Here is a 20849-nt window from a genome sequence, read left to right as displayed (position 1 = left end):
GAGAGAGAGAAGTAATGATTAAAAACTTGAGAGACATTGATGAGGAATTGGAGTTGGTAGATGTATTGTGGAAGAACTGGAGTGAGTGTTACAAGATATTACTTCAGTTTCTTAAAACAGCAAAGTTGATTGGGAGGATATAGGATGTGTGTATAGGTTGTGTATGCATACATAGGCATATAACTGTATATATACTATATATATATATACTGTATATGTATATATATATATACACACACATACATATATATGTATATACATACATACATACATATAAACATATACATATATGTATGTATTTTTTGTTATAGCAGCTCTTAGTAGAGCTTGTTAGGTATTGTGTTTCATACCTGATTTGGAGTATTATTGTGAAGGGTAGACCGAAAGTGGCGCGGTTGTTGTTGACGGAAAGAAGAATTATTGACATGTAACTCAAAGGAATAAAAAGTGAGACGCTTTTGGCGTCAACACCGGTCATTCGTATCCTTCGATTATTTATCTACGTTCTCAGTATAGACGCCCCTAACGCGGCAAATTATTATTTATTTTTATTATTTTAACTTTTAAGTAATAGTTCAGTTAGATCAACATTTCGGTCCACACTCCATACCAGATGGTGGCGGTAATGCACCAAATCGTTGTTTGCCAACCGCGATAAAACCTCAGAAAAGAAAAAGAAGAAGCATAAATTGGTGACGCCATACACCTGCTCGTCTTCACGCAGGTGTTTTTCAATCAGCTGATGACCGCATATTGCTTCCTTCTCCGAGGTACCTTGTGGCGGTAACCAACCGCCATAAAACCTCAAAAAAGAACGAGGGAACTTTAAAAAAGAAGAGAAAAAGAAGAGGAAACTACCTCGGCGTGACGTCAGACGCCGAAAAGTTGGTCGCGTGAATTAGCTCCTGTATAAAACGCAGCTAGGCGCTCCAGGATGGCGTGTTCGACCTGGTCCAGATTGGTGGCCCGTCCAGAATGGTAAGTAACTTTTGTCAAGTTATCTTAATGGTGACTCTGTTTGCTGAATTATATGCTCAAATTTAGCGCTGCTCACTTTCCACTCAATTCTGCCTTAATTTTTAATTCTGCCTTAGTTATTTGCTCAATTTCAATTTGAGCTGTGCTTCATTTTAAGCTTACTTTATATAATACAACATAATAATGATGATAATAATAATAATAATAATAATAATAATAATAACAATATTTATATAGCTCAATTTTGGCTTAATCTTAGCTTAATTATTTGCTCAAAGTTAGCCTTACCTCAATATTCAAGCTGTGCCTCAAGATGCTGAAGTTAGCATCCGATTCACCAGCTTCCATTCGGCTCTTAAGGGGAATGTTAAGGGGAACTTTACCAAATGTGCAGTGCATTGCACATCCGATTCGGCAGTTAAGGGGAAAGTTTACCAAATGTTTATTTTCGAATCAGAGGCCAACTTCAGCATCGTCTGTGCCTCACTGTCAGCCAGTTATCTGATTTGGCAGCTGTTTTGTCTGGTTACAGCAGTTAAATCATTGGTTTAAATGGGGCTCCAACTAATTTCTATTTTCACTAACCTGTGATTTATTTTCATGTTTGGTCCATAAAATGTTAAATGTTAAGTTTCTAAATTTAGTTATATTCTTAAATTATTTGGTTTCAATGATTGCTTAAATCAAAGAAATGAGGAAATATTCACAATTAACAAAATAAAGATAAAAAAAATCTGAAACTCAAACACATTAAATCAATCCATTATCAAAATAGACAAAACTAGACTAAAAACAAGTTAAAATGGCTGCTGTGCTATGTTAACTCACTGTTCCACTCATGGTCATTAGGTGCCTGCAGCCACAAGGCATACTAGTCAGAACTCCTAGAGTTCTCACTAGAATGCATTGTGCTGCGAGCACATCTTGATATTCCAACGGCGTTTATTCTGCTTCTTCTTATTATTCTCGCACCCTCCCAAAAGTTTGGCACGCTACTCCTCCCGCAGTTTTGAGAAACCCCCAACACAAGTTACATCAAAACGTGCGCCTCGACCGGGAATCGTGAGCTATGACTTTTCTAAGACTTTCGCGTAACCATGGCGACAGAAATCGCGAAAATGTAAAATAATTTCCACTCACACAATAATGGGAAACCGAAAAAAACCAAGCCCGCTTTGGAGCATCACAGTGTCGTCATACTTTAACGCAGAAACGTGGTTGGAACTTTAAACGGGTCACAAGACTTGGGACTTTTCTGACCTAAGTCGACATTTTGATCCATGTTACGGTTTTTAAACAATCGCAGTTTACGTTTTGTACTTTTTTTCGACGTTTTCAGATTTTATAATGGGTGTGTATTGCGTTGTGTAGGCGGCAGCTAGAGTGTGCCACTCTAGCGAGATCCAGCAAAATAATCACCAAAAATTCCTAAACAAACTCCTCTCCTGCCCACAATTTCCAACCTACACTGATAATTTTTACATCAAAACGTTGCCATGGGTGTCGTGTAACCCTGTGTGTGTTTTCATGTTCATATGACTTGTAGTTTTTCTTAAAATCACCTCAAAGCGCAGACAACTCTGGTCACACTCTCCATTCACTCCCGTGTTAAAATGTCTGCTTTTGAGTTCTGGAAAAATCAAGACGAGGGTGATTTTAAAACTGTGATTTCTCTGTCAATTCACGCCCGTTTGTCACAAATTTAAATGTGGGAGTTGCCGAAAGCCTCCTGACGCTCACAAACCAAAAATTTTATCTCTATCATCAACCGTTCTTGAAATATGACAATTTTAAAACATGCTGTTTTCTCAGCTTTCTCTGCTGGTTTAGGAGAGATAGGGACAGGTGCGTGTGTGTGCGTGTGCGTGCGTGTGTGTGCGTGAAAGGAGAGGGGACTTAGGGAGGGGCGTGTAAGTCTCTCTGTATTGAATTGCTATTCTTCCACACAAAACTTTGACGTGTAACTCCTCCCACAGTTTTGAGAAAACCCCCACACATGTTATATCAAAACGTGCGTCTTGACCGGGACTTGTGTGCTATGACTATTTCAAAGTGTTTCAAGTAACCATGGCGACAAAAATCGCAGAAAAATGCGATATAACTTCCACATACACATGAATGGGAAACTTTATTTTATTATTAAATAAAGGGTGACTCCACCAAAAAGTCCTTCCAAGGTGGATTGGATCCAAATAATGTTTCCCAATGACGACACATGCCGCAAGAACTGCAGGCACCCTCGAAATTTCGGCCACGGAATTGCCACTCTAGTTACTATTGAGTTTTTCACTGGAAATACTTATTTGTTTATGTTAAATGTTTAAAAACAGATTCAGGGTTATACATGTCTTTTATAATTCTAAACCTTTAATGTAGTCATTAAAATACAATTTATTTATTTTTTAAAGAAACAACCTGCTTCCGGAGACCTGGTCGGAGACCTGGTCGGACCCGCCATATACAAAAGCCTGAGGCTGCCAAGAAAAGGTGAGTGACACCTTTAGAGATAATTTGCTACATCATTGGAAATGTTATGGCTAATTTTCATAATGTATTTAACTGATGGCAATATATCATATTAATTTAATCACACATGTAAGTTTTTTTGTGTTTTTAAAGAGTGTGGCTACTGACATTTCTATACTTGAACTTAAAAGGCATTCCTTAAATCTTAAACAACTTTATTCTACATCACTTGTGATTATGTTAATTTCTTTGTTTCACTGTTGGAATAGAATTTGTACTGGCAGCAATGTTTTCACTGAAAGTGAGTCTTTATCTCAGGCTGGGTGAACCATGTCTGTACCTCATACAAATAGATTCTAGAGCACCTTACCTAGTTATTTTACATCTGTAACAGTATGAACTTGAACATTGTCAAGGCTGGAGACTGGACTCTAACATGTTTTTGTTTGTTTTTTTTTCCCCCAGATTGATCTTCATGAAGATTGTCAAATAGTAGGTGTCATGATTAAATTCTGGGTGGCCGCTGTGTCCCCACTCTTTCTTGGCCGCTGTGCCTACATCTCTCTGCATTGTCCAACATGGCCACGTTCTTTCTTTTCTCCTGCTTTCCATCTGTCAAATAGCTGAGGGTTGTACATGGAGCATTTGCCACAGGTTGGTTTTGTATGTTCCTGACCACTTTATTGGGTGGTCTTTTCTCTCTTTTTCATCATAGTCATTAATCTAACGTTAGCCTTAGCACGTTAAAAAAGATCCTGGTGATCTACAAACATAGTACCTGGCTTTGGATGGCAGCCGTGCCATTGCCTTTATATTGCCATATGTCCTTTAATGCAAGTAGGCCATGATCGCTAACTGTGCCCGCGCCTTCATAGCCTACTTGTGTCATTGTACGTCTGGCCTTGCGCGTATAGTAAGTTTACATAGACAAACATGGGTGCCTTCCGCGTCCATGCACAGTAAGTGAACTAACCTGTACTTTCCTTCTAGCATCAGTCAAGAGGAGCAACGACATCACTGCATGTCCATCTTAATTAGATCGCGTTTTAGTTGAGGTCAAATTTCAAATGTTAAGCAGTTTTTCTTTCTTGCTTGGCCGCTGTGCCATTACTATACCTGCTCTGACCTGAATCTTGATTCTTCATGGCAACTGTGCCATGACTGTACTTGGTCTTGGTGTTTATGCCAGTCTATAATTTCTGATCTGTTTTTCCTACCAAGTTTTACTGGTTGTGTGTGTGTGTGTGTGTGTGTGTGTGTGTGTGTGTGTGTGTGTGATGACTGACGTTTATCTGACCTTTGGACCAAGACTAATACTCCAATTGACTTTACTGCACCAGAAAGGTGAACAAAAGTTATGTTACAAGACTGGCAAGATGCACACCAATTAGACAACAAGCTAATTCAAATTCTTTCAAACACAGGTAAAATTTTTACCTTTCAGGTAGGTATTAAAGGCCTTTGCTACATGATCTTTGTGGGTAAATTGTGTCCACTCAATTTATAAAGTTAATTTGCATCTAAACATTTACAATGCATGACACAGTGGCATTACAATAATCAATATTTTTTGCGTTACTGAGTGCAAAGGCCTTTATTTACACAGTGACACATGCCATGACGGCAGGTCTCCGCCTGTCTCATGTCTGGTCTCCGCTCTGTCTGTATGTCTCTCTTGCTGTCTGTCTGTCCTGTGTGTGTGTGTGTGGTATCCGTCTGTCGGATTTAGTCACTTTTTTAGTCTCGACTTAAATGGGTGATTTTGAAGCTGATTAGTCTTGAGGCGTCTGATTGCTGCAGGAAATTCTAGTACCTTATTTTGAAATGGCTTTAATTGAAAAAAAATATTTTGGTCTTGAATCTGTTATAGTTGCAACATGGACTGTTGACAAACGTGGAAGCTGCTGAATCATGTAGTAAATGCATCAAAGTAGTTTGTCTAAAGTTCTTTCAAAGTGCTGTAAAAATGTAGTAATTGATTATGATGAGCTAGACCAGGCCTTCCTTTATTCTCAACTGGTAATTGCTTTGATAAGATAACTTGTTCCTGATTTGATTATGAAGCTAAATATTTAATTTATATGCAAGTGTAGTCACATTAGATTGTAGGTGTTATTCAGCCCATCGATAATGTTATGATATACTTTAAATCTGGCATTTGTTGGCACATTTAAGTCTTAAACTTTATGCACTGCCATCAGCCTTTGTAGTCGCTAACTGAAATCGAATTCAATATTAATGCTGACTTGTCTCACTCTGCCAAGTTTATTTCCCTCTAAAGGAGTTGAACCTTTTTGTGTTCATAGTCTTTTTGCGTGTCATATTGGGAGGCCTCCCAGCAGGGGATTTTTATCTTCCCCTGCAAAACGATGCGTTACTCGCCTTAGGGATGCAGGGCTATCCTGCATAGTTTCTTTCAAAAATTAGATTGTAGGTTGCAGGACTAGAGCGCGTTTCTTTTCTTTAGGAGGACACAAACCTGGCAGAGAGACAACTCGGATTATTTAAGTAAAGGTTGCGCTAAATGATCGAACTTCTTATTTTTCGATACGATGACTTGAAATAAAACTTTTATTCTGTGGTCTGAATTCAGACAGAATTTCGCTTGATGTTAAAGACTGTTGTGCAAGTACCCTCTTGTGGCAGGAGTGAGCAGCTGCAGCTTTTTAATTTATTTTTCGTTATCTGATTTGTTTTTTGGATTGACTTGGTGTCTGGAGCTTTGTGGTTAACAGTGATCGTGTAAACACAAGTGGTCTTTTGCCTCTTATTTGAGAAGCTGGCAGCTGGTTGAAATGATAGGACTTTATGGCTTGCCCAAAGTGGGATTTTTGATAGAGCATAGGGTTAGGCAGCTTGTAGAGTCATTAGGAAGATGCTTAATCCCAATGTCTTGGTTGGTTGCATGAGAAACTGCTATCTCTTAGATGTGTTGGCGAAGTTCCTCCTCCTGATTTTTGTAGACTTGCCCTAAAGTTTCTCTCCGTTTTAACTCTTGTTGAGCTATGCATTAAATGATTCCTCCAACTTGTCTCCATATCAATTTTTTTTCTCCCTGCAGCCTTCCACCACCCACTGCTGCTGTTGCATCTGCTAAAGGTAGCCATATCCTGATTCACTGCATCTTCATGTGTTGGGTAAGAAGTGTCATTAGACTACTAACAATGTAAACACCTTTTAAATGCTTGATCTAATTTACCCAAATGGTTCATCAGTTTAGGACCAAAAAAATCATTGAATTTGACATTCTTGGGGTCAGTAACCTGACCTCTAAATGTTTGGGGAAAGCATGCAAAAGATCACAAGCCCTCTGCATGACCCAACAGCATCGATGTTTGAGTTATTTAATTTCTCAATTTTTAAATCAGTCAAGATTTTGTGAGCTGGGTCTTCTTCACACAACAGAGAACAAGGTAAATTGAGTCGACTCGTAATATGGTAAGGCATTTCGTCTTTCCCCTTCTTCTGTGTGTGAAAAAATCTGGATCCTGACTGAGTGACATACCATGGCTGTGCAGTTTCCAAAATCAGACAAGGATCCATCTGATTTTGTGACTCGGCCTGTCGTGATATGCATTTATCTTCCTCTGAAACAAAGGATTGGAATGGACAGGTTTGTAAATCACATCACTTGTAGATGGTGAAGCATTTGTTTAAATTGGGGTCAAGCATTTTCAGGTGTCTGCTTTGTCAATACTCTGGTGCCACGTCTTGCTAAACACACGAGAAGCTCTGAATTGTGAAACTGCTGCCTCTTGCAGATGTTACAACAGCAATGGCTGTTGAAAGGCTGCAGGGAGAGAAAATGAGATCTGAGGACAGGAAAGTGGAATTGATTTCACGCTTAGCAAAATGAGGGTTTCAGCAGAGGACCTTTTTGTGCCGAGGCTACAGAATCAGAAGGAACGTTTGTCTGGGCAACTGGGAGATTTACAGTTTTTCATGCAGCCAACCAAGACATTGGGGTTAGCATCATCCCAGATGGTTGGCAAAGATTGCTTGTAACTGTCAGTGTAGGACAGGAAAGGCAGGTATAGGATAGGAAGGGCATCCATCGGTGAGCTCTGACTGGATGTGAGGACCTGTCACACTTGACCAGGTGAGCTACCTGAAGATTTGTCATTTGTTTACTTATATTTTTTTTTTCTAGTGACTTATCAAATTCTTCCTTGTATTGAAGAGATGAAGGCCGCAGCACATTCCTGGATCAGAGGACTCCATGTTGGACACCACGACCTGGAGAAGTCCCGTCCTGGATGACTGCGGTGATGACCTAGCCCAAGATGAACTGACCCTTCTACAACGAGGACTTCGCCCAAGATGAACCGACTTTTTCCACGGGATATCTTCAGGTACATTCTTTCAGATGGTACTCGATGTTTAATCCATATTTACTTAATACTAAAGTGTGCTGACTCTTATTTATTTTATTTTTTTGTTAGATGTTGGACCTTGCCAAACTGTACACATGCCTCAATGGCTGCTACGCCACTCTGCCCAACAGGACATGGTCACCGAGATTTTTTGATTTTTTTTTAAAATGGACTTTAACCCCCCCCGTCCCCACTGACCCACAACCACACATGACAAAACACTGTACATGTGATGCATCGCCACATTAAAATACAGACACTGCTACTTTCAGTCTGTAAAAGATCGCAAGCCCTCTGCATGACCCCACAGCATCGATGTTTGAGTTATTTAATTGCATAATTTTTAAATCAGTCAAGATTTTATGAGCTGGGTCTTCTTCACACAACAGAGAACAAGGTAAATTGAGTCAACTCGTAACATGGTAAGGCATTTCGTCCTTCCCCTTCTTCTCTGTGTGTGAAGAAATCTGGCCACAGATCCTGACTGAGTGGCATACCATGGCTGTGCAGTTTCCAAAATCAGACAAGGATCCATCTGATTTTGTGACTCGGCTTGTCATGATATGCATGTATTAGGGCTGAACGATATGGACAAAATTTCATATCTCGATATTCATGCCAGATATCTCGATATCGATAGGATACGATATGACTACGGGTTCGGTGAAAACCAAGCATTTTTCAGAAAAATAAAAACATCATGATACAAAAGACTGTGGAAACTTTCCAGATGGAAAGTGTAGTTTTATTGATGAGAACTCACTGTGAGACTGTACACGGGTACCATGTCTTTTGCAATGTGGTATGTTATAGCGTCTGTAACGCCTTTGTCTGGTAGACGTCGACTCATACGGTGTAACGCTACGGAACGCATCAGTAAACACACTTTGCTTGGGCTTCTTTTGGGATGACTGAGAAGTCCCCGGTGTTTCTCTCATTGTAATACACTCTTCGTGCAGCACGCGATGGTGTTGTTTCAGGTGGTGAAACATGTTTGTTGTGCTACCTTGCTTCGTCGCAATTTTCGCTAAGCACGACCTGCACAACACCTCGCTCTGGTTGACATCATCCTTTTTAAATCCAAAATACGATGATTTATGTTTTGGCACAAAATCGCCACCGGCCGCATTATCTTCCGCGCTCATGTCACTTTCTTTCCCGCTGTGTATGTCGTGTTTGTGTGTGCGCGTCTCAGTCTCCGTCTACCGCCCGCCCTCCTATGTTTGTCATTGGTTAGCTTCAGCTGTCGATCCACAGCAAGCATGAAATAAGGTTTGTGGTTGGCTGGCCGTAGTGGTGCATTCAAGTGCAATCGTAAAAATGAAGTTTACTGTGACCGCCAGAGCTGTACATGCAGGGCGAGCGCGGGGGAAAATCTATATTGTTTATATCGTTGCTTTTTCGATATTAATATCTTGAATGTTCATATCTCGATAGCGATACGATAACGATATATCGTTCAGCCCTAGCATGTATCTTCCCCCGAAACGAAGGATTGGAATGGACAGGTTTGTAGTGTAAATCACATCACTTGTAGATGGTGATGGTGTACAGACACTGCTACTTTTTAGCCTGTAATGTTAAACATTGAAAACTTGTATTTATTGCCTTCTTCATATCAAGTAAAACTTTTGTTCTTAACTTTATGGTTGACTTGTATTTTTTCAGTGATTCTGTGATGAGTGTTATTTTGACAAGTTAGTGCTTTGAACATAAAGATGTGGAATTCTTTTAAAACGAATTGCACTGATCTGTTACTGTAGACTTGGCACCTTTTGACACTGCTCCAAGTGTTTAACTTGGTGTGTCTTAACCAGAAAACTCAAACCCTGTATGGATTTGTACAAGGTTTTAAAAGGGAATATAATAAATTGGACTCTAAAGCAGGGAATGCTATAGTGGATGGTGATGCTGCTACTTGCCCCCATCTCACAACTTCCTTACTTCTAGCCACTAACACTAAATATGGCTAATGCATAAAAATATGCCACTTAACATTAGACTACTTTGCTTTAAAATGCCTTTTAACTACAGATGTATTTTTACTATTGTAAACTCTACACTTTGTAGAGTTGTTTTGAATAGTGCTATTCAAATAGTTATTTGAACAGTGGTGCAGTCGTCGTCAACAACAACAACAACGATGTACAACATGTTTCCCAAAGTAAAGATCAGACTTGGAACAACCGAGCAGTAGACCAAGAAGTCAGTAGCTTGTTGTCAGCATCCATTGCATCATGAATTTGACAGGAAAAAGAGATGACCGACGACATTGTGTGATGATGCTTTTGTGGAGAAGGGGGCTGATTTTTATTTTTATTTTTTCTACTCAATTCACCAGTTATTTTTTTCAATTCCTTGGACCAGAAAATGTTGATCATTGTTTCTCAAACCTGGAAATGATGTTCTCAAATTGTGAACATCACGTGTTTTGTCCACAAAATGAATTGGTTTTAATGATTTGTGTTATATGGAACAAAGAAATTTAAAAAAGTACTGCAAGCGGTTCTGAACGGGTTGGAGCTCGAGGGCTCGTGAGTCTCCGTGTGCCCATCTTAGACTTTACTTCCTGTTTCTGGCTTCTACTTCCTGTGGGGAGGTGATCTTTTGCGGACATGTTCAAGACGGGTCTGGGGTCTCACATATCAAGTTTCAGGTGGATACAACAATCCCTGTTAGAGCAGCATCTAAAACTGTAAGTGTAATTCTGTCTGTCGTCACCAGGGGGCGCATTTTTCGAAATTGAATATTTTCGTACAGGCAGCTTCAGGGTCGGACTATCATCAATCCTAGCAGGTTTGGTTCAGATTGGACCAGGATTGTAACAGATTGTTTTTTTAGTATTTTCTGCTTCCACCAGGAGGCGCTGTTTACAAAATATACCATTTTCACATTCAACCCGACAGTAAGATGATCTAATACAGGTTTTTTGTGTCCGTTTTTAGCTCCGCCCACTTTCATTTTTTGACACGCACTCCCCGAACCACTAATAGATGTAATTTTTCACCAGGTGTGATGCGGTTGCAAAAATTGGTGAGTTTTGGGGTATGTTCAGGGCCTCAAAAACACAATTCATTTGGAGGAGGAAGAAGAAGAAGAATAACTTCGTTTCAGTTTCAATAGGGTTCTAAGCACCTTGTGCTCGAAACCTAAAAAATACGTAGAAATGTAATCAGAAATGTGGTGGATGAACATGCAGAGGCTCTCCAAACTGCTCAGGGATTAGCCCCTCAAACTGCTGGACACTGCCCTCTTCTGGATAGATTTTGTCTCGAGACACAAAGGTGTAGCTCACCTGAGAACAGCTTTGTCTTTGGCTACTATTGCTGTGCTTACTCTTCTCTTGTATATATTGTTTTTTAGATGTGTACTTTGTGAGAAATGCATAAAATGAAAATCAAATAAAAATTGACAAGAGGTTACTGTTTTTTTTCTGTAAACAATAATTCTTTAGGCAGTGTGGATATTATGATTTAACTAATAATGCTTTGCAGTAATTGTCTCGTTGACTTCCATGTTGTATTATCGTTGTTTTCACAATCACATACAATACTATATATAATACATCTTTATTTAAAAAATGTTGTGGGTACCTACTAAACAAGCAAGACTACATTACAGACTCAAGTATTGAGCTCACGCGATGCTGATTTTGCCTAGCAGCTCCACACAGCTCTCTCTGTATTTTTCTCTGGGGTGTTTACATCTGGAGTTGCCCGGCAACATGTCCACAATGCACACAGGAGGTGATTTGTTTTATGTCAAGACAGATGGATCACACTAGTTAAGCGGGGCGGCTATGAGAAGGTTGAAGTATGACTGAAAATACAAAGAAGTGCCCGCAACATGTTTCAGAAGTGTAAAGTACGACTCTGTGGGTGTTCCACAGTTTGGAGGGATAAACACCTCTTGCCCCTGCCCGCTCCTGTGCTGCTGGTGTATACACACAAACCCTCCCTCAGTCAGGCCTGATAGACATCATTTCAAAGACCAGGTAGAGGCAGAATTATACCTCACCAACAGCAAAAATCATCAGAAATTGAAAACATTTAAAGTCTTATTTTGCCAGTCTACCCTAGACTAGAGTATGCAATTAGATTAAGTTTAAAAAGAAACAGTCTAAAAACCCAAATGTAGGTGCTCTTAGCATAACCCAACATAAACTCTGGAGTGTTTCTTGAAGCCAAAAATGCTTTAAACCTTACATACTTTCAGGGAATAAATAAATGTTCACAATTCACTTATTCTTAATCAACTTTTAATAAATCACCACACTGTCCACAAAGTTATGCAAACAAAGTCAAACTGTTGCTCTCTTTTGTGGTAAATATTACAGTACTTGTTATGATGAAATAGGTGACATGTCCCTTTAAAACAGCCGAGAAACCCTTTTTGATCACATGCAGTTTTCAAGTATAACCACATGATGTCCCTCTTTGACTACAGTCCACTTCATTGCTTGATTCTCAGACATGAAACAATCACATTTTAAAAACTAAAACTTGTCCACAGTAATGATGTTACTTTAGAATCAACTGCAACAATTACTTGCTCGACAAAACACGTTACAAATATTTAACTCAGCAGGTATAGTTTACATCTTGTGTCTTGTTAGGAGCACCAGCATCATATTCACCCAAGCAATATCACATTGCTATTAACTGCAAAATGTGTTTTTACACTGTAATTTAATTCAGTGGTCACCAAGGTCGTAATGGTTTGTTAGACAGGTTCTCAGCATTGTAACCAACGGTTCTTGGCATCAGCTTTTGGCTGACACTGTTTTTATTTCATCCTGTTTCTTTCTGTGGATCCACTCAGCATTTCTGCTCTCTTTTCCCTCTTGAGTGAGAATCTTGGAAGTAACAAAAGCTGCACAGTTCAACTGTCTCAAGTTTTGCCAAACTGATTAAACCAATTTAAATGTCGTCCCCCAGTAGTAGAGGTTGGAGGAAGAGGCCAGCTGTTCCCAGGATACACACTAGGACAAAAACCCACAGGAAGATCCTGTCGATTACCATGGCAACATACTTCCAGTCATCCTGAACCTGTGAGGGCATCATATTGAAAACAGTTTCAGAGTTATGATGGAAATGTTGTAGGTTATTAGAATGCAATTTGGTGGAAAAGTATGAATACGGTGTTTGTTTGATGTGCTTGTACTCACCTCTTTTGCTTCATTCTGTCGTCTCATGTTCTCCGCTATGTTTTTGACATCCTCAATAGCCTCCCTGACCTCAGGGGAAAACGGCAACAGGGAGATTATTCCTCCATCCAGAGACTCGGAGCTTGAGCACTGACTCCCTCCCCCCAACCCAACAGCACTGCCTCCAGTCAGTATCCCCTGACAACCAAGTCCTCCGCTACCTCCCCCAGAATCTGCAGGCAGTTTGGTGGATCTCTGGTGCCAGCAGCAGCTGCAGTGGCCCTCACAGCCTAGCAACCCAGAAACTGCATCTTTGCCTGGGTCTATACTTAAGTTATTGAGGTTGGAGAGCTCAGTGTTGTTGTAAAGACGTTGGCGGTTCGTGAGGCTGGAAACCACACTAGAGGCCAGGGCCTGAGGATTATAAGGCTTCTGCAAAGTGTTTGTTGAATGTACAGCATGGGGTCTTACATGTGCTGTGTGAACACAGTCAGCCCCTGTCACCGTCTCGGGGTCCCTCTCTGGCCTGGTCATGAACATCACCCGGGGTAGCAGTCCCAGGAACACGCTCCGCACCCAGATAGGCATGGTGTGCGTCTTTGGGGTGCGGTAGTGGACGTTCAACACAAAAACAGTGATGACAATAGAAAGGGTGACAAAGATCATGGTGAAAAGTAGGTACTCGCCAATCAGGGGAATCACGAGTGACGTGGAAGGTATGGTTTCAGTTATAACAAGCAGGAAGACCGTTAAAGAAAGAAGAACAGAGATACACAGAGTGATCTTCTCACCACAATCAGACGGCAGGTAGAAGACGAGCACTGTCAGGAAGGAAATAAGCAGACAAGGGATGATCATATTGATAGTGTAGAATAGAGGCAGGCGGCGGATGTACAACGAGTAAGTGATATCAGGGTAGATTTCCTCACAGCAGTTGTACTTAATGTCATGTTTGTAACCAGGAGCATCAATGATGATCCACTGGCCGCCCTCCCAGAAATCCTTCAGATTGATTGTGGAGCCAATCAGCACCAGATCAATCTTTGCCTTGTCGTAAGTCCAGGAGCCAAACTTCATGGTGCAATTTTGGTAATCGAAGGGGAAGTATGTGACGTCAATCTTGCAGGAGCTCTTGAATATGGCTGGAGGAATCCAGGTAACATCACCGTTGTAACGAAGAAGGGCCTTAGTTTTTTCGTCCACCTGAAAATCTCCAACTGCACTGTGGAGAGAGATAAAGAACTCGGAAAGGTTTATGGAAAATGGCAGTCGAGAGTTACTGAAGATTAAACTGAGGGATATAAACAATTGATTTCAGTCCTCTGTGATATTAAGAATATGCGAAACAAAAGAACGGCCCATGTGAAATAAGTTATAGAGGCTGTCATCATGATCCTTTAACATCAATGCAACAAACAGTTATACTTACTTGTTGTATAGTACAATGTCAGGCTTCCATATCCTTTTGGACGGCACTCGGATAAATTCAACACCTCCAAAGTCTTTTGGATTCCATCTCAGTTTGTAGTCATTCCAGACCTGAAAAACACACCAGGTGTAATAATACTTTTCAACTGCACATTGCACATGAAAATAAAATCCCTAATCTTGTATTTCTCTTTAAATCTGTTTTCCCTAGGAATTTAAATGGTTTTAGTCAAGCTGATTAAAATGAACCAACATTTGACAGCACAATGAAGCCATGACTAAAACAGCTGAAAAAACATAAAATATATCATAAATAATATAATATTTATATTACCTTCAGGATTTATGGCACCAATGCATTCCAAACATGAGCCTACAACCATGCTAATAGCTTTGTACTTGAGCTGAATGCTAACATTAGCATGCTAATATGCGTCTTATCTTCGCACGTTAGCGTGCTTGTTTTTGCAAATCAAAGTCAGTGCTACAAATTCATTTGACCTGATGAAGTCATCAGAAGGGGCAGTGCCAAAGTTAACACTATTAAATATGTTTTTAGCAAACAGAGCAGATTTATGATACTTAAAAGACAGCCTAAAGTAGCAGCCCTTTAGATGATTATTCAGTCAGTGTTGTAATATAATATATATTATATATAATTCACGTATCTGTACTTTACTTTGTTATTTATATTTCTAGCAACCTTTACTTTTAGATTTCCTAAATAAATTGTTTACTTTTACTCCACTACATTTCCTCTATCGTTGTTACTCATTGCTACCAAATAAAATCAGAAGAAGAGTTGTTAATGGTCTGTATTTATATAGCGCTTTTCTTCATGAGCTGCTTTACACTACAGTTTTCACACACCTTTCATTATATTCATACACTTCAACATAGTGTTAAGTGTCTTGCTCAAGACTATAGACTAGCAGAGCCAGGAATTGAACCCACAACCTTCCACTTGAAAGACAACTCGCTCTACCACCATGGCTCAGTCATTACTCCTTTATTATTACTTTTACTTCTCATACTTAAGTACATTGTATATCAGAAAATTACGTTTGATACTTAAGTACAGTAAATGTCATATACTTTAAGACTTTTACTTAAGTAATATTTTTAAAAAAGTGACTTTAACTTCTACCAAAGTCATTTTCTGGCAAGATACTTTTAATCAAGTATCCCTTTAAGGTACTTTAGACTGCTTTCAGTATACATATCTGCTCTGACTAAACTCTGGGACACAATGAGACGCTGTCAACTCCACATCATACAGCTCCTACATTACTTGTGAAAGGAAACAGTTTACAGTGTGTTGTATGGACTTTTGGGCCACTGCTTTGACCCTCTCTTAAGGACAGCAGTGAGACTCATAGAGCATCAATAGTAAAGTAGCCTCAGAGAGCTGTGAAAAATGCACTCAGTAGTACAGGGCTCTCAAGTCTCGCTTTTCAGTCTTTGTCACTCACTTCTGCCACATATTGTATTTCTCACGGTGAAAAAAAATTATAATATAAATTTCTCTCGCGTGCCACTATCGCTATGGAACCGGAAGGAATCAAGCACGTCTCCCATGGAGTTCTGAGTCGAGCCTGCCCCCTACCTGTCAATCAAAAGAAAAGGAAAGGGGCAACACTACATGTGCTTGGCTTGTTTACTCCTGAGCAGTGCTCACTTTAGCGGATATGCCACCTTGTGGCCAAAAGGAGAAACCTGCTACTTCTCATCACAGAAACTGGAGCACAGATACTATGTTGTGAGATATACTGCTACACAGAATAATACATATACAATGCATACAAAAACTGGACACTATAGCTTCTTAACATTTGAAATGAAATAACTTGGAAAATATATAGGAAGGGGGGTGGCTTATTCGTTACCATTTCTTGTCCTTACACTAGTGTAGGCATATTTCCATCATCTGTTTTTGTCAGGAGGGTATTTTAGTTGTAATATTTAATTTTTAGATTTTATATCCTGAAAAGTCTGCCACCAACGCCTACAACACACAATCAATTGGCCGCCTTTAGCCTTTTGTCAGAAAAAATCCCAATAAAATTGTCAGAAAGCTATTTTGATCTGAAGATACCAGTCTTAAGTTAGCAACTACCTCTAACAATTGGTCATTCGACATTGCTCAGTCAATAATTTATGGACCTTTGTGTTTCAGTGTTGTGGTCCAACCAAAAAACAAAACAAAACAGGACCACATGAATCAATGTGTTTAAAAAGCTTCATCTCATGAATAATTCAACCTGTCAGTCTATTACTGAAGAATTATGTATGACAGAAGGCTGGATCTATACTTGAGGCCCTTGCTCGAGGTCGATTTGCAGTCATGCACCATAAACTTACATGTCTCAGCCACAGATTGGTCTCCATGATCTGATTGACTTCATCCTGTAAACAAAATGTATAATGAAGATATTCAAGTCAATAAATGCAAATTAATGTCATTTTTTTAAAATTAAGACAGGAATAGTCTCTGGCAATCATCCATTTCCTCTGCTTTCTGCAGGGTCAGACACCTGTCTGTCCCTGACAGGAGGTTTCAGAGAAGCACACCTGAGTCCTGGAGCATAACGCACATACAGAGCCGGAAAGTCACAGCACAGCCTCAACTTTTATTCTGACACATCAGTGGTAAAGTGGGAACAGAGTTGATGGAGACAAAACAATGGAGGGCAGGTTTGTGTGTGACTTCGACTGTGAAGGAATCTCATGATCCAGTGCGCGACATTATCCATTCATGTGGCAGTTTATTATCCTAGCTTCGATGCGATCACAGGTAGAGAGAGCGCAAGAATGTTAAACAATGTTTATTTGACTTAAGAAATTGTGGTTTTGAGTCAGGTCTGATAGATTTTTGTTCAGTGGCAGCTAAAACTCCATCGTTTTAATTGAAAGTTGTTTGAACACTTACTTATTTAATTCAGTGTTTCTCAATCCTGGTCCTTGGTGACCCAGGCCCAGCATGTTTTAGATGTGCCCCTGCTCCAACACACCTGATTCAAATGAGTGGGTCGTTAACAGGCCTTTGCAGAGCTTGATGACGAGTGATTTAAATCAGGTGTGCTGGAGCGGGCGAACATTTTAAAAACATACAGGCCGGGGGTGCCAGAGAATGAGGATTGAGAAACAGTGATTTAATTAACATGTGACCTACTCAGCTTTAATTATGCCGGTAACCAGACTTTGATAGCATTGACTACTCACACGTTTCCACTTTTTTCATATGAATTACTGACATTTTAATGGAGATACAATACATATTGTTTTCCCGATGTAACTAGGCAAGAAAGTGAATCTCTAATGAGTATTTAATTTAAGGAAGCCAACACTCCTTTTACATGATCTGGTACATTCAGAGAACCTATGTGCAATCCCTCATTGTGAGATAATGACTGAGGCTGTCTGGCTGATGAACTATTGATAGCCTAAATGAGCTCATGTGGTCCTGCCCGCAGGCTGACCAAGGCCTATTGCATTTGTGTTAGCACCAGGTGTGCAGAGGGAATAACAGTCATCCATCAGCACTGGGAGCCTGTTACATTAACCAAGTTAAGGAGAGTGAGACTGATAAAATATCCCATGTCACAGTTATCTCTTGTCCTGTCCAGACGACGCAGATGATTATTTAAGTGTTAGATTGCTTATGTACTGTGTATGGAAATTAAACTGAGCTTGCACTGTAAATATATTTTCAACATTTTTCTTTCTTGATGGGAGTTAGATGAAATAATTCATAAACGTCAACATGAAGCAATATGCATAATATGGTAGTTTAGATTTGTATGAAGGTTAAATTAAACATCTTGTCTGATCAAGCGTTGCAAGATGAAGCCAATTCTGCTTGTTGTTACAAAAGTAGACGTTTATTTGCAGTTTGTACTTTTGCACATGGGGCATTCAGATTAATAATAATAGTCAAAACATTGACAGTTATGATGATAGATATCAATCCAGTTTATTTATAAATCAGACGAATTTTGGTCAAATCAAACACGTGCTGATGAACACAACGTCCTTGTGACTGATACTCTTGACCCAGTGCTGTTGTGCTTTTCAACTTTGAGCCTTTTTTTCATCAATCACTCATTACTTGCCTCCACCTAAGACCCTGTCTGAGTCAGTGACACCACTCCACCGGTGTATCCTCAACAAACGCCGGCAGAAGCGTCATTAAATCTTTTTTTGTGGCAGTGATTGAGTGATAGAAGCTGCCTACAATGAGAGGTGCAGAGACCGCTGACAGCTCACATGTCTGAACCTGAACTCTTTTCATCTGCTACACTTCTCACTGCTCACAATGAGCCTGGCAACTATACCTGAGTATTTCAGGTGTCTCATATGGTGTCCCAATAATCCCTTTATCTAAAATGTTGTTGTCCAAAGAACACACATCTGTGTGAAAACTATTTGTTGGGAGGTTTATATACACTGAGTTCTGCTTTTATTTGTTTATTTCCCCTGTCAGCTTGTAACTCCATATTGAGCAGAGTGATGTATTTTTGACTATAAAGCATCGGCGGCCGTAATCATTCTAAAGACATCGGCCAGGCTACTTACCACTTTGACCAGCTGGGACATGGACACCTCGAACTGAACAATGACCGGGTCGGACACATTTTCCACGGGTCGTATGTACTGGTTGTAGCTGGCGAATAGTACAGAGAAGAGACTATGTTCTGCATCTGAGCACGTGCCTCCTAAATCAGAGCAGAAGATCAGATGGTCCTCAGTGCTGGGTGTTTTGAACACAAGCTTATTTTCAGAATAACTAACTGGCAGATGACGCTTGTTCATTTATGGAAAAAAAAAAGATATAGTTAGCCTATGTTAGTGAATATTTAATATGTTTTCTTTGTCCTATAGTGTTAAGATGTAGTACTGGTGGCAAGAAAGATACATCTTTTCACATCACTACACAACAGTTGCATTATTCTGAAGAATTCATTCAGTAAAAATCCGAAAATTTATTGTCCAATAAATTGCTTTTTAAGGAAAATAATTTACATTATGCTACTTTAATATGGCAATAAAACAAGTTCATGAAAAGTGACAAGTCAGCGAGATGTGATATTGAAACGACTGACCTGAGAGTAGAAACAGGAGGACGGAACACGCAGGTAGACTGAGCCACAAACTGGCTTTCATCCTGTCTCAATGAACAACTGCAAAATGAATGGACGCTGCCGGGAGCAGACGAGAGGAGAAAGTGAGAGTGAAAGAGTGTCTGCAGCTGCTGCTGAGAGAGAGAGAGAGAAAGAGAGAGAGAGAGAGAGAGAGAGAGGGAGGGAGAGAGAGAGACTGACAGTGAGCAGCACTTGGTCACTGACAGCATACACACCACTGCACTACAATGCTCTGAGAAAATGAAACACAGAAAACATGGTCAGTGGTGTAAAAATCTCAACATTACATTTGTAGTTTCATTAGATGTATTGTTTATTTGTGTGTATTTTATCAGTATTTTTGCGTGCTTACTCTTTTATTACCTGCCTGTATAGGGACGACAGAAATGTCGGCATGTTGTTTTTACTATGTGTACTTCATGTATTTGTTAATAACAAATAACAAAAACAATAATAAATTAACTGCTCCGGTTACAGGACGTAACCGGAGCAGTTCATTTATTATTGTATTTAAATTTAATGTTATAATACAAAAAGGATAGTGTTTCCAAAACTGGGGGTTGCAGCCCATTGGTGGACCTTGGAGGTATTGCGGGTGGGCCTCAGACAACACCATTATTTTTGTTTTCCATTTACCAGATTCTTTGAAACATATATTCTTTGTTATGGAAGGAAATTAAAAGATGTTAATATTAAAATATAGCTTCTAGAAGATTATGTTCATTATTATGTTATTTGTTGATGATATATGTTGTGTTCATTTGTAAACACAACAAAGGGCTCCTTAGTTATGGCCAAAATGGTAATCGGATATCGGAAAGTATTTGGATCAATACTACGATCATGATTGTTTATGATTATGAATTGGTAATTATCATGGTGCACGCAATCTCTAATTCAAACTCAAAAAGCAGAGCAGAGCGAAACAGAAAGAGCAAAAATACCCAGAGCATGAAACAGGTAACCAATAATGACTGAATGGAACCGATTCAACTGCAAACAAAGTGACTGGGTAGCAGGAAGACTTCAGGGGTCAGGGGTTAATTGGACACAAGTGAAACATATCAGGGTGGACCTGACAATCAACAATGGAGGAAAAACAGGACAAACACGGGAAGAAAGCTACAAGCCCGGACACAAAATAAAAGAGGTTAACTCAACAGAGCACAAGATGGCAGTGTGTCTTTTTTTCTTTTAAATTTTTTTTTAATACTGTGGGAGGGAATAGAAAAACATGTCATCCATCTTTATATTCAGTCTGTGGTGGAAACATTTTCCACGGAGCGAGGACATGGACCCAGGTGGTGCTTGCAATGA

General features: G+C 39.7%; 1 protein-coding gene and 1 long non-coding RNA gene across 3 annotated transcripts; one reads left to right on the top strand and one right to left on the bottom strand.

Annotated features, from left to right (window-relative positions):
* Positions 1-459: 459 nt before the first annotated feature.
* LOC131459074 (uncharacterized) lies at positions 460-8384 on the top strand. 2 transcript variants are annotated; one of them, XR_009240197.1, is made up of 6 exons: positions 460-978; positions 3387-3465; positions 3910-3936; positions 5174-7543; positions 7625-7796; positions 7887-8384. It is a non-coding gene; the product is annotated as an uncharacterized LOC131459074 (long non-coding RNA). The 2 variants fall into 2 exon arrangements; XR_009240196.1 differs by having other exon boundaries at positions 3910-7543.
* Positions 8385-12071: 3687 nt separating this feature from the next.
* On the bottom strand, positions 12072-19603 carry chrna3 (cholinergic receptor, nicotinic, alpha 3). The gene is made up of 6 exons (XM_058628574.1): positions 19494-19603; positions 18967-19106; positions 16753-16797; positions 14393-14502; positions 12985-14185; positions 12072-12865 (listed from the first exon to the last, which is right to left on the bottom strand). Exons 1-6 carry the CDS (start codon positions 19552-19554, stop codon positions 12737-12739), a joined length of 1686 nt encoding a protein of 561 aa, XP_058484557.1. The 5' UTR covers positions 19555-19603; the 3' UTR covers positions 12072-12736.
* Between the last annotated feature and the right edge of the window lie 1246 nt (positions 19604-20849).

This window comes from Solea solea, chromosome 5 (assembly GCF_958295425.1).
Source record: "Solea solea chromosome 5, fSolSol10.1, whole genome shotgun sequence".
NCBI classification, from domain to species: domain Eukaryota; kingdom Metazoa; phylum Chordata; class Actinopteri; order Pleuronectiformes; family Soleidae; genus Solea; species Solea solea.
This window is presented reverse-complemented; position numbering and strand designations above follow the sequence as displayed.

Coding starts and splice junctions, on each gene's coding strand:
- chrna3 (XM_058628574.1), bottom strand. CDS start 19,554: ATGAAAGCCAGTTTGTGGCTCAGTCTACCTGCGTGTTCCGTCCTCCTG. Junction 16,798..18,966: donor TGTCCCAGCTGGTCAAAGTG/GTAAGTAGCCTG, acceptor TTTTGTTTACAG/GATGAAGTCAATCAGATCAT. Junction 14,186..14,392: donor GACATTGTACTATACAACAA/GTAAGTATAACT, acceptor CTCTCTCCACAG/TGCAGTTGGAGATTTTCAGG.